This window comes from Protopterus annectens, chromosome 1.part2 (assembly GCF_019279795.1).
Source record: "Protopterus annectens isolate FY-2018-M chromosome 1.part2, PAN1.0, whole genome shotgun sequence".
NCBI classification, from domain to species: Eukaryota; Metazoa; Chordata; order Ceratodontiformes; family Protopteridae; genus Protopterus; species Protopterus annectens.
Window position 1 is genome coordinate 953,779,543 of NC_056727.1, and position 14,726 is coordinate 953,794,268.

The 14,726-nt window shown below is 40.2% G+C and overlaps 1 protein-coding gene across 1 annotated transcript in view; it reads left to right on the plus strand.

Moving 5' to 3' along the window:
• LOC122792184 (microtubule-actin cross-linking factor 1-like) overlaps positions 1–14,726 on the plus strand; it is a gene marked incomplete in the record, with an annotated part of 3,579,694 nt that overhangs the window by 2,005,483 nt on the left and 1,559,485 nt on the right. The window contains 1 exon segment of the mRNA XM_044059907.1: positions 12,989–14,460. Coding sequence (XP_043915842.1) covers positions 12,989–14,460 — 1,472 coding nt within the window.

Genomic DNA, 14,726 nt, shown 5'->3' on the forward strand with positions numbered 1-14,726 from the left:
CCCAAACTGAGTGGGGTCTAGGGTTTGGAGGTTACCTATGTCTTTGTTTATAAGCTCCAAGATGATACGTTCCATGGCCTTGCAGACCAGTCTCGTCAGGCTAATCGGTCTGTAGTTTCCTTGGTCCGTGATGGCACCCCCTTTTGTGGAGTGGGATAACCACCATTGTGCGCCATTCAGTAGGCACATAGCCTGAGGTGAGGCTATGATTGAACATGGTACTTAGGTGGGGTGCCAGTTCATTCTGTATTTCGTGCAGTACACAGCCTGGGATGTTGTCTGGTCCCATGGATGCTGTGATCTTGGCTTTGAAGAGTGTAGTCTTTACTTGTTCATCTGTGATTACAGGGGCTTTGCATTCTTCTGGTATTAATATGGGCCCTTTGGAGGGTGAGAGGGGGGTAAAGTTAGCACTGAACCTATCTGCCAGGATGCTGGCAATATCGGTTGGTTCTGTATATGTAGTGCTATTGTGCTGTAGCTCAGAGCAAATTGAGATTCTTGACATAGCTGTAGAATGCTTTGTGGTTGTCTTTGGAATCGGTGGCAATTTTATTTTCATAACTGACTTTGGAGGATTTTATGAGGGATCTCAATTTCTTGCTGAGGCTGACCAGGGAGTTCCTCCAATCTTGGGATTTTACTCTTTTTTGCAACAGGTTCTTCCTTCTGTTGTAGAGTTTGTTTATGGGAGGGGACCACCAGATTGGCTTCCTTTTTTGGAGGATAGCATCTTGGTTCTGTTGGGGATGGCACAATCCTTGCACTCTTGTATGTACTTATACAGTGCATTTGTGTAAGATTCAGCAGTCATACCTCTGTTTTCTGTCTGCATGGGTGTTGTGAAGTTTGCCACTTCTGTCTTAAGAAGCATGAAGTTGGCTTTGGAGTAGTTTTTGATGGTGGTTTCCTTAATGGGTAGTGGGTGTAGGATATGGATGTCTAGTGTGATTAGCTTGTGGTTGGATCTGACCAGCGAGGAGTTGACCTCCGGCGTGGAACATTGGGTACCCATATTGGTAATGACCTGGTCCAGGATATTGCTGGCCCTGGTGGGGGTTGAGGACAAGCTGATCCAAGGCGTTGGAATTTATGAATTCCAGAAAACGTTGAGTGAATGAGTTGATACATGAGTAGTTTTCCCAGTTGATGGTGGGGTAGTTGAAATCGCCCATAATTAAGGTATTGGGTTGTACCTTAATATTTTTCCAGTATCTTAAGAAATGAAAAGTGGGAATCCTGGGACATGGTGGGGGATCTGTAGCAAGCTGCAACCTGGATTGCAGTCTTGCCCAGTGTTAGTTGCACTTGGATAATTTCGGATGCATTATGTTGAGCAACTAGCCTGGAAGTGTGGATATCCTTAATGAATATGGACACAACTCCACCTTTAGTGTTTTGCTCCAGGTTAGGTGGTCAAAAGGTGTGGTATTAATTATAGCCTGGTAATGCAGGGGTGCTCTCTGGAGCCTTGAACCAGGTCTCTGACACTGCATTATTTAAATTATTTAATTATTTAAATGTCTACATTTAGTGACTGTAGTGTCTATCCTGCATTCTGAGATTCATGCAGCACCAGGACATGCAAGCATGAAGTAGAGCGATATAGTTCAAGGATGCCGAGAGAGTTGTAGTCATTGTAAGTGCAATTGATTTAAAAAAGTGTTTCCAAGTGTATTTAAATATTCAACTACTGCAGGTAATCCAATGTGAACCACAAAAGAAGTAAGTTCTGGGTGCATTGAAAGTGCTGAGAAGAGCACTCTTAGCAAACATCAAAAACTGAATCAGTACTGATTTTTATGAATATTAACAACATTTCAATTTAAGATTAGGATATATTCACATTAGGGTATTTAAAAAAAATGTAGGAATTAAGACGGATGCCTCACAAGCTGAGATTAAAACAGGAAAGGCAGATTGTTTTGCTGTGTTATATTGCACATGTTCATAGTGTGCACAGTGTGGTGTTGAGAGTACTGGTAGGTATTTCTCATTATTTCTCATAAAAACTCGAACATAATTCAATTGCAGATAAGGATTTACCCGTCTTACCTAGCCTGCTCCTTTCCTTGTTACATAAACAGTTCATCCTAGTTCATAGGTTCATACTAGGCTATCTGCCCTAGGGCATTTATAAGCCTAGCCAGAGTGTGTATTGCTTTCGCCACCCATATTAAATTCATTTCTATGCCCTTTTTCAAGGTTAGTATACTGTGCCTCTGTCTAACAGTGACACAGAAGTGATACCCGGGGTAAACCTACGATCTCCCACCCACTCATCAAGATTCCTCTTGAAGAGAGTCAATGAGGGACTCTGCCTAACCTGGACTGGGATTTTATTCCAGAGTGAAGGGAGCCTCTGGGTTATGAATCTGTCCCTCCAGCATGTCCTATTTATTTCAGTGCTGAGGTTCAAGTCCCTCGAGCGCGTAGCTCAATGGGATTTGGATTTTCTGAGGTGCAGCATGTCCATTAATTCGGGTTGGACATGGCTTTATACGTCAGGCACAGATCGCCTCTGAGCAGGCAGTATGCCACTGAGTAGAGCTGGAGTTTCTTTAACCGGGCAGCATACGGCATCTGTTTGAGCCTCTTGATCCCCTTGGTGAGGTACTTTTGGGGTCTTTCCAGTTGCTGCAGGTGTCTGGTAAGGTACATCCCAAAAGGGGCATTGTACTTAATTATGGGCCTGATGAGGGATGAGTAAAGAGGCATGATGACCTCCCCTGATCTAGATGTGAATCCCTTTATGATTAGGTGGGCTATATAAAATGTTTTTCTAACCACTTTGGCCACGTGGTTGTCAAATGAGAGATTGCTGTCAACTTGGGTCCCCAGGTCCCTAATGACTTCTTCTGTACTTAATGGATTACCACCTATGTGGTAATTTGTGGGCACTTTGTTTTGCCAAAGGGATGACTATACACTTTTGGCGTTTAGCTTGAGGCCATGGCTCTGGCACCAGTTGTCTGTTTCTATGAGGCCCTTTTGGAGGATGCTTGTGTCGGCTGGAGAGTCTATTATGGCACCCAGTTTGCAGTCATCTGCGAACTTGGTCAGCCACAGTCCTTCCATGTTGGCCTGTACCTCCGAGAAATATATACCGAACAAGAGAGGTCCCAGGACTGAGCCTTGTGGGATGCCACTTGTAACTGGTTTGGAGTCTGACATGGCTCCAGCTATTCTAACCATGTGGGTTCTGTCCTTGAGCCAGTTTGCAACCCATCTAGTAACATAGGGGTTTATATTTAAGCTGGTGAGCTTATCTATAATGCCCGAGTGGGGTATTGTATCAAAGGCTTTTGCGAGGTCCAGGTAGGCTGTGTGGACCACCTTCCCCTCGTCAATGGCCTTGGTGACTGTTTCAAAGAAATCGACCAGGTTCGGCAGGATCTGCCCTTAACAAAGCCGAACTGGGTAGGATCCAGTGTCTGCAGGTCCCCAATATCTTTATTTATAAGGTCCATGATGATCCTTTCCATAGCTTTGCAGACCAAGCTAGTGAGACTTATGGGGCGATAGTTTCCAGGATCCGTTGAGGCACCACCTTTGTGGAGAGGGACCACTGTTGCTGTACACCACTCTTTGGGTACATATCCTGTAGTAAGGCTGAGATTGAACAGTAGTTTTAGGTTTGGGTTATGTTGAGCAACTAGCCTGGAAGTGTGGATATCCTTAATGAATATGGACACAACTCCGCCTTTAGTGTTTTGGTCCAGGTTAGGTGGTCAAAAGGTGTGGTATTAATTATAGCCTGGTAACTAGCTTGTTTTCCATTTACTTTGTATTTACCTGGATAGTCCCGTATTAGGTGTCTCTAACACAGCTAGTTTTATAGAATTACTAAAAAATATGAAGTTTAGAATTATATTTTTCCTATAAAGTAATGTTTTTGACTGCTTTGTGTATACTTCAGAATTTTATTTTAAATACTATGTTAAACTGTGTGTTCCATGATTTTAGCATTATGTGGTTGTTTGGAACCTTATAGAACTCCTATGTTAACTTCAGTTGTTTCATCAAGACCTGTATTATTACTGAAAGAATTCCACAAAATGTTCCTTTTCCTTCTAGCTGCTGTTACCTTATACGTAAAAATGGGAGAAGAGGTGTAACATCTGTATTGTTGTGGGGGCTTGTCTCCCCACCTTGCCCTGGATTTTTAATAGGTTTTTGTCTGCATCAGTTTTGTGGATCTGTATTGATCCTGAAACACTACTAAAGGAAATTATCCATATGTAGTTATGACTCCTGACGTTTTACTTCTAATACTGTCCACTACTTTGCCTTGGTCATAGTTGAAAAGGAGCCTTTAAATCAGCTGATTGACTAATCTGGTTAATAAACTAAAAATGAAGAATTCCTTAAATGCAATCTGCCCTGAATTAGCTGATGCTGCTCTTCGTAGGCAGCCCAAACAGATTCTTCTTTCTTATAACCAAGTAAGGGATGAGAGTACTCAGCCACCCCTTTGCTGCACTATTTAGGTGGCATGCCCTTCCTTTTGACCCATTTGAAACCTCACTTGACTTGAGGAATATCACATTTTACTTGCATATGTCAAAGTGATGTCTCCACAGTATATTTTCTGCTGTTACCTGGTCTGGACTGATGCTTCTCTGAGGTATTATAGGCAAGATGTGGCTTTTCCTCTCCTCAGCAGTTCATTGCTTTGAAATCAGATTAATTGTACACTAAACAAGATTGCTTAAAGATGATAAGATAGCAGTCTCATCAACACATTCACAACTCACTTTAATTCCTAGCAAGGGTCAACCTGTGTCTGCTGTGGTTTTGTACTATCTGCAGGTTATATATTAGGTTAGGCCAATTTTTTAACACCTTCATTAAATTCTTGCATTGTAAGACAGTGACATACAGTAGGTACACATATAGTAACAAAAAAGAAAACAAACCATTTTTCCATTTTCTTGCATTATACATGTATTATGTTTTTAAACAATTATAATTCACTCCAACATTACATAAATTTCTCAATTCCCACCTTCACTCAAACCTCACTTCTCATTCTGAACATTACTCTGCATGCGTTTTTTCCACAAATTCTATTTATTCTCTCTCTGTAGTTTGCTACTCTCCATTTCTTAAGATTCCATATCCAGGTCTTGTATCTCATTTATAATATGCAGTAGTTAGATGTGATACTGTTTTGACTGGTAATATTTTTTTCCAGAGATGCTCTGCATATTTTTTTTTTTACTGCAGAGCAAAGCTTTCAGTGTCATATTGACTCCATGTGGTAGCACAGGTGGTATCGAACCCTGCTGTCACAGTTATCAGCTGCTAGAATGAATGGCAGGAGCATGTAGGTCAGCTGAGTCCAGTTTAATGGAATTTAGTTTAATTAAATCAAGATCAGTGGCATAATGTTTAGTCAAAGTAGATGGGTGTTGTGGTCATTTAGTATCATTTTAAAGACTGATATTTGATGTTAAGTTACAGACAGATTTTTATGTAAAATATTGCTGTACTGTTTTGAGGATTTGGAAAGTCTACTTATGTTTGTTGGTATTTTTTTTTTTATTTTCGTTTAGTTCTGGTTCAGCAAAGAGCTGCAATTACTTTGCAGTGGTATGCGTTTTATTTCTAAAGTGGTTTGCCCTTTCCTCCACAGATGTGACCTGTGGAGTTAACATCGTTAATTAAGGGGAGAGGGTGTGAAGAATAAAGCAGGGAAGCTTGCCCCTTGCAAGAGAACACTTTTGTTTTGCTACCTCTTCCTTTGTGCTTTTTTTCAGTTTTGATTTAGTAATTATCAACTCTTTAGCTGATATCTATTAACTGACATGAGTACTTTTAAATTCTCTGTCCTGATCCTTGACAAAGAAGTTGTGAATGGTAGTTAATTAATATGATAGGTGTTCCCACATCAATTGCCACATCTCAAAAAGAATATTCGTCTGGAATGCCTATGTTAATATTTAAACTGTTTTCACAAGTGGTCACAGTTCAGCTGCACAGTGACATTTCTCCAGTCTGAAATGTCTAATTGAAATCAGTGCTGTGAAAGTTGATAGAAATCCTGTCAGGGCTGTATATTTAATTCAGTCTTTTTCCACTTCTAGAAATTTGTTGCAGATGTCTCAGTAATAGTGCAGCACACCAAAAACAAGTAATATCAAATCCTCTGTTCTGTGTCTCTAATCTTTGTAAAGAAATACTACCTTCACAGCCATTCATAGTATCTGTCTTCAGCACTTTCTAGAAGACATCTTCATCTGCTTGGAGTTTCTTGATCATGTGTGGGATCGTATGTGAAAGGATAGACTGTATCCTCCCTCCTATCTTTTTCTCCACTGGAGGATCATATGCTGTGACAGGAATGTTTTTCCTGTACTGTGATGAACCAAGCAGCAAAGTTCACAAATTCTCACGAATTGAGACTATTTATATGTGTGCGCTTTTCTTTTTTAAATCAGGTTATTATGATGCAAATGCATTTGTTTACTAGTTTGCCTTTGCACGTGATAACTGTAAACATTTGACTGAGCAAACCCCACTTTCAGTAGAATCCTGGGGGACCTAAGTCAAATATATCAGTTTAGAGTACATAGTTGAGTTGGAATTAAAAAAAATATCAGAAGAACATGACAGTGCAGGAAATAAAGCATTGGAACATAATACAAAAAAGTCCACAAAAACATAAAATATTTACAGTAATGGCAAGATTCATAAAAGTCATTTGTATCTGTATAAATGTAGGAATGGGAACCATAAAACAGTAGATTCCAGCAGTTCAGCGACACTTTAAGAGCACATGGTAGTTTCATAGCACTGAATTGCTGCATTATTCGGTGTGTATTTGTGTGTACATAATATATATATTTGAGTGTGTGTTTGTGTATCACTTTTCAGGAACAACCCATGAGTACTGTCTGGTTACGTGAGTTGCTCAGAGTCACACAGTAGGCAAATAGAGATGGAAAGATGGAAGGAGTTCTTCCCTGTAGCGCTTGGGTGCAGAAGCAGCTCAGTAACAGCTCAGAGCTTAGGTTAACATCAAGTGTAGGCAATGGAGCTGTAACATCGTAGGCAGAATAGTGGTTTAGTGGGTAATACAACTTTAAATATTCCTGAAGTCTTATAGAGGATGGGGTGACTTTCCACATTTTACAGGTACTGCAATAATGTGAGCCTTCATGCTGGTTTGCTGACCTCTGTTAGCTAGAATAAAAATCTGATATTTTAATGTCCTAATTGGAGTATAGTTTTGACTTTTTTTTACAACACTGTCATCTAGCAGATCTGCAGTAGTCTTTGAACATCCCAAATTCTACTAAGGTGTATGGTCCTTCTTGTGCAAATGACTTTAGTTATTACCTGGTAAAATTGATGAGGGAACAGCCCAAGGGAAGTTCATTTCATCTTTTCTCTGTTCTTCCTCTCATAGTAGTTTTGAATAAAGTATATTCTTCAGACAGTTTATTTTTTTGGTAAAACAGTAGCATACTTCTCAACTGTCCACATTTTTGCCTTGCATTTTTGATCTGTTCCTCATAAAAATTGTTTTCTGTAACTGATGATTGAATTCAGTAAATAATGATGGGTATTTGCATTTCAGATTTACTATTAGTCAGAAAATAGTATAAAAAGTATAAAAATCCACTGCAGCCACCACGACTGGCAAAATAAAACTTTTATTAAAACAGCTAAGCACTTTCGAGCCACTGCTCTTCTTCAGATCTATAAAACAACACTTATATCATCTGTTTTAAAAATTAACCAATAAAAGTCAATAATGGGGCCTGCGCCCCTTAATAAAGGTTTTAAAGGCATATATCCATTCAGAACTGGCTCGAAAATGCTTATCTGTTTTAATAATATAATACTGGGTCCTGCTCAACGTCTTGTTCACTCTGTCGACACACCAACCCCTGGCACATTAGCCCTAGATCCACGACACTACTACAAACTTATAAATAAAATCCTGAAGCTTATCACTAAGTACAGACCCAGCCTTATACTTGGTGGTGATATTCACCCCAACCCTGGCCCATCCACTTCTGAAATACACACCCCCTCTACTTGTAACCTAAGCTGCAAACCTACACTCAATAGACCAACTAACTCTCTCCTAGCCTGTCATCTCAATATTAGAAGTATTAATAACATGGTGCATGAACTGCATGCACTCCTGGCTGTCATTCCCCTGAGATTCTCTGTCTATCTGAAACCTGGTTAAAACCCAACACTACAGACAAGGAAGTGTTACCACCTGGGTATAACATACACAGGCTGGATCGTGTTACCAAGAAGGGGGGGTGGGGTAGCTGTACTGTTGAATGTAACCATAGATATAATATAACCACCTCAGATTAATAACTCCAAAATTCTTGCCACTAGATTGCAACTAAACAAAGTAAATGCATTAATATCATCTGCATGCATATTCCCCCAGGTAGCAATGTAACTACACTTGAAGACATCCTGCACTGGCTATCATGTCATTATCCCCACGAAACCCTACTACTCTGAGATTTTAACATAGACTGGGGCACCTCTTCCTCAGAATCCCCATCTACCCATATCAACCTGCATGCATTTACACAAATCATATCCACCTCTACTAGGATAGGTTAACACAACCAAAAAGAAAGCATACTTGACTGGGTACTCATAAATAGTCACCCCCAACTGTACACCGCTGGTACCCTCAACAATGACCTAAGTGATCACCTTCTCACTTATATAATTAAGCACAAAGCCATTAATCCCCAACAACCCTCAGTCAGAAAAGTTAGAAACAAAAAAGACTTTGATCTGCCAAATTCCAACAAGAACTTAACTCATGTAACCGGTCTATTCTAAAACACCTCCCCTTAGAGGAGGCAGTTATATACTTTAATAACAAATTCCTGGAGATCCTTGATTTGCATGCACCTGCTCGTTCAAAGAGAACAAAAGCAAAAACTGCACCATGGCTTTCTAAAGAGACTAAACTCAAAATTAACCGTAGGAACAAATTATGGGCTTTATGACATTCTACTAAAGACCCCCAAGATCAAATTTAAATACAGGCAATCCAGGAATGAAACTAAAAAATCCATTTTACAAGACAAAAAACAATACTACTGTAAATCAAAACAACCCTCAGAAGTTTTAGGCAGGTTTGAATAATCTACTTCATCCTGGACAAAGTTCTAACCCCATCTACACTGCTACTATTGATAAAACCCCCCGAGGATGTTTCAGATAGTTTCAACCGATTCTTTACTGAGACAATTCAAGCCTTAGCTAGCTGATTAACTCCTAGATCCCCTGGCCCTGAAAATAACACCCCTAGAAAACCTACTCTCGTTCAGCTTCCAACCAGTGGCCACGTCGCTTATCCATACCTTGATCAAAAAATTAAAACCCACCACACACTCTGCTGATCAACTCCCCGCCGAGTATCTTCAGAAATCAGCTGATGCTATTGCCTACCCAGTATCAAGACTAATTAATCGAACCATAACAGAAGCGAAAATTCCCACCATCTGGAAAATATCCTACATAATCCCACTCCATAAAGGAGGCAGCTCTACTGAATTCTCCAATTACAGACCAATAGCCATTCCCTTATAGAATCTTTTATCATCAATGGCCCCCATCCTTATGTATCACAAAGTCCTTTCTAACATACTTTGTTGATGGTGACTGAGTCTGGTACTGAATACTACTTTGTTTAATTTGGCCAGCATTGTATGAATTTTATATTGCTGAGGCCCTTAGTAAAATATCATCATGCTTTCCAGGTATTCTGACAAATGAAAAGACTGTTTCAAACTTTCTGTTATTTCTTATTTTTCTTATTCCTTGTCTTGGTTATGAGCAACCTTGAAGAGGCTGTCATTATGTCCCTGAAGGTTACCTTTCTGTGCTGTCTGACTATTTGCTTTTGTCTGGTTAGAGCCATTGGGGTCATCATGCCTGGATTCATGGTGAAGGATAAGACTTAAAAACTTTACCTAAAGTACCTCCTCCTTTGTGGGTTTCATCCAGGGGATCTTGTCCTGAAGCCCTATTCTCACTGAGACATTGAAAGCAGCTTGGAAATATATGAGGTGGTTCCACATTTGCTGTCCAAGAAAGACCTTAAATACCTTTTCTCTGGGGATTCCACAGGTAAGCAGTCTTTAATCTCATTGGCTGTATGCAAGGAAAACCCAAGGGAGACAAAATACAACATAATAAGAAAGTGAAAGTAACCTAGCTCCTGATAGGGAACTAGTTTTCTCCACTGGAGACATTTTTATGTACAATTATAGACTGTATTCAAGGAAAGTTTCTTCTCCTTGAATGAGCTCCATTCCACTAATAAAATTTCAAAGCCCCAGCTTTAGGGGAACTAGTCACAGTTCCCCTAAAATCTGGGGAACTAGTCACAGTTCCTTTAGCATGCATAGAGAGTTACAAGTGGACTATATAGGATTCAGCATTCTGATGTAATAGATAGTTTAGTTCACATTTTTCATTTTATCGGCAAGTAATTAATTGTGTATCCAGATATCAGTAGTATTGAGAGGTTATTGTTTTCCATCTTAGATAATACAAAGAATGTAATGATTGTTGTGCTTTTTTTTCTGAAGCAGAGCTTGTGAAAGGAAATCTCGGGTATAGGAGAATTGATGCCAGCAAGGATAACTCTTCTGCATAAACATACTAACTAACTAAGCTATAATGTGGGCACTGCATGGTCTCCTTCCCTTCTAAAGGAGAAACTTGCCTTTAATTTTGTTTTACATCAGAAAGTAACAGGACACATGGTTGTACCAAATGTCCCCAGTTTATAAGTTGTGGGAATTTGTATTGTTATTGAGCAACCTTTGCCTAGCAGTACAACTCCTTCTGGGTCTTAGCAGGGCTCACCATGATTCTGTCACATCGTATCAGAAACCTTAGCATCTGTTGTACCAAACATCTGTCATGTTTTAGCAAACAAAAGGTGGATCTGTTTGCCATTGAAGCAATTACAAACTGCCCAAGTACTGCTACCTCAAACTAATTCCAGGTGTTGTCTGGTTAAGTCCATTAGAAAATCACTTTAGGTATCCGTTCTTTTAAATGTCTCACAATTTCCTATCATTTAAGCTGTGATGAAGAGCACTCCAACAGTTACGTCCAACTGTTGGGTATTCATTACCTGTGCTTTTCAACCTTCTGACCTTAACCAGTGGACAGTCTAAGGTTAATTTACTTTTAAATTATTTTAGGTAAGAAAATGGATAAAATGTATGTTGAATTATGGTTTCTTTATTGCTGAGTGATGGAATACAAATGCCTTTGCTCATCCAGTGTACTTGCACATCGACTGGTATTGCATGATTTAAATTTGTACAGAATGACTTAATTTTTGTTTCTTGTATGATTATGCCCTTGGTGGTTCATCAGTTAGCATTACTGCTACTCAACTCTTTGTTCTGTGAATTGCTTTTGGGCTGTAGTGCTTTCTATATGGATTCTACATGTCTTATCTGGATGTGATAGGTGTTCGCTGGGGTCTTAGTTTCCTTTGACATTCCAGAGACATTCATATAGGTGACATGCAGAGGCTAAAAAGTGACCATGTGCTTGAGTGTTGGTAGCAGGGCTCTGTGTGTGCATCTCTCTCTCTGGATTGCCACCATGTCCAGTACTAGTTCTCTTTCTGCCTTACACTTGTTGCTGTTCAGAATAACCTCTATTTCCCCTCAACCCTGAAGAGGCTAAAGTAGTTGTCACAAAAGTAAATGTACTCATTATTTTACATTACATAACAGCTGTATAAAGCTCACATTTAACTTTACATAATATCATCTCTAGGTAGGTCAGTTGCATTTGAACGATTTTTCATGGTATCTGTCTGTTCACATGCTTTTTATGCATGCACATCTTTAGTAACTAAAGAGTCTGCTCTACAAAACCCGGCATACCTGAGCTTAGAAAAATGAATGCAATCTAAAATAGAATAAATTCAGGTATGAATTAGAAAATGTCAGAGCCCATTAAGAACAGATGGCAAATGCAACAGTAAATTGTGCAGATAGTTAATCATTAAATGTAGGATAAAATGCTGGATAATCTGTTGAATGTACTGCATCTTTTTTGTGTTGTGTATGATCTTTTGGCCTACAGAGGGGAAAAACACAAAGCTACATCACACAGCAGTATGATTGGGCTGTAAAGTTAAAGCACTGGCCTTTCATTAACAGCAGAGGGTGAATGGGTTCAGATCCCTGCTCGCAGAATGTGTTTGTTCTTGATTTAGTCATTTATGATTCAGAGTCAGTAATACAGACCTAGGGCGGCCACGGTGGTGCAGTGATTAGTGTTGCTGCCTCACAATAAGAGGTTCTCCGGTTCTATCCTTGGCTGGGGTGCCTTCTATGCGGCGTCTGCATGTCCTCCCTGTGGTCGCGTGGGTTTCCTCCAGGTGCTTCGGTTTCCTCCCACATCCCATAGACGTGCTGTAGGTGGATTGGATACTCCAAATTGGCCCTAGGCGTGAGTGCATGCATGTGTGTGCCTTCCGTGGAAGATTGGGCACCGGGCTGGCAACTCAACACCATAAAACTCAACTGCCAATCATGAGCAGACAGGTGATCCGCTGTGGTGACCCCTAACTGGGAAAAGCCGAATGAAGAAGTCAGTGATACAGGCCTGTCACCTGTGGTTGTCATTTACAATCTGGTCATTATGTGTCCATAACTGAAACAAAGTTTGTTTCACATGACATTCCATTCCCATTAACTTATTTGAGAGAAACATTTGTGATAACTTGAGAAAGCATATAGTGTGCATAGCTAGCTAGCTTCTGATGGATGGCAATCTTATCTAATGGTCATTCATCAAAGGGTATTTGATTGTGTCTTATAGTATTGCTTTCATTTTCAGTGCACATTGAGATATGGTTTACAGAATTGTAGGTTGTAGTGCTTTATTACACAATGAGAAAAACTGGAAAAGACATTACAGCACACTTACCTCAGTAATTGTTTTGTTTCAGGAGAACGTGTGAATCAGCTTCAGACAGCCCTTGCCAGTTCTCAACAGTTCCAGCAAATGTTTGATGAGCTAAGAAGTTGGTTGGATACCAAGCGTAGTCAACAGTCCCAGAGCTCACCCATTTCTGCCATATGTGAAAACCTGCAGACCCAAATACTTGAACAGGAAGAGTTTCAGAAAAGCTTGAATCAGCATGCTGGTTCCTATGAGATGATTGTTTCTGAGGGTGAATCACTGCTGCTTTCTGTGCAGCCAGGCGAGGAAAAAACAGCATTGCAGAGTCAGTTAACAACCCTCAAGGCCCACTGGGATGAGCTGGGTAAGCAGGCAGGGGATAGGTACTCTAAGATAAAGGACTGCATGCAGAAGGCTCAGAAATACAGGCATCATGTTGAAGACCTGCTGCCATGGATTGAAAATTGTGAAGCAAGGGTGGAGAACCTTGAAGTCACAATGGAGCCATCACAGTTGGAAACATCACTTCTAAGTGCAAAATCACTTCAGTATGAAGTGGAGAAGCATCGTTCTTTGTTAGAGATGCTCAATAGTGCAGCAGACATTTTGTTAGATGCATGCCAAGCAGATGAAGATGAAGTACGTGATGAGAAGGCTGGCATTAACCAAAGAATGGACATTGTCACTGAACAAGTTCAAGGCAAGACCAGTTCCATTGAAGAACTAGGTCAGCGGCTGAAAGAGTTCCAGGAAAATCTAAGGAACATTGAAAAAAAATTGGAAGGTGCCAAACAGCAGCTTGAAATTTACGATGCTTTAGGGCCTCAGGCTTGTAGCAATAAGAACTTGGAAAGACTGAAAACTCAGCAGGAAACTCTACAAGCTCTCCAACCTCAGGTAGACTATTTAAAGAATTTAACTCAGGGTTTAGTAGAGGATGCACCTGCTGGGTCAGATGCTTCCCATTTGCTTAACCAAGCTGAGGTTATCCAACAGGAATACAGTAATGTTAAACATCAGGTGAATGAATGCTGCCAATCAATGGAGAACAAACTGCAGGGCATTGGCCAGTTCCACAGCCATGTGAGGGAGATGTTTTCCCAGCTAGCAGATTTGGATGATGAGTTGGATTGCATGAGTCCTATTGGGAGGGATATAGATAGCCTTCAGTCTCAGATTGAGGATATAAGACGACTCATGGGAAAGCTCCTTGTGCTAAGGACTGACATTGAATCTTCTGAAAAAGAGTGCAGACAGATGCTAGAGACAGAAGGCAGCCCTGACCTTCTGAGTCTTAAGCGGGAATTGGAGGCTCTGAACAAGCAGTGCAGCAAGCTGACAGAGAGAGGCAGAAACCGGCAAGAGCAACTGGAAACCACTTTGACTCGAGTGAAAGAGTTTTATGACAGGCTGAAGGAGGTCAACCAGCTTATGAATGCAGCTGAAGAAGGAGAAACTTTGCAAGGAGTTGTGGGAACTGAAGTTGATATCATTAACCAGCAGCTGGCCAGTTTCAAGGTAAGTGTAATTCAGAGTTACTTTTCTGAAGACTTCACATTTGCATGTGCTTTACTCTAAAACAGTATGTACTGAAGTCCTTCTAATGTGAGAATTTACATTGGAGTTGCTTCTGTTGATGCATTTTTTTTTTTACAGTTTTGTTATATATGAGCAAATGTTTATTCTTTGCTGGAAAACAAGTATAAAATATAGAAAACAAGTTAATATTTTCACCAGGAACACCATGCTAAATAGACGAGCACACTCAAGGATGCAAGTCATTT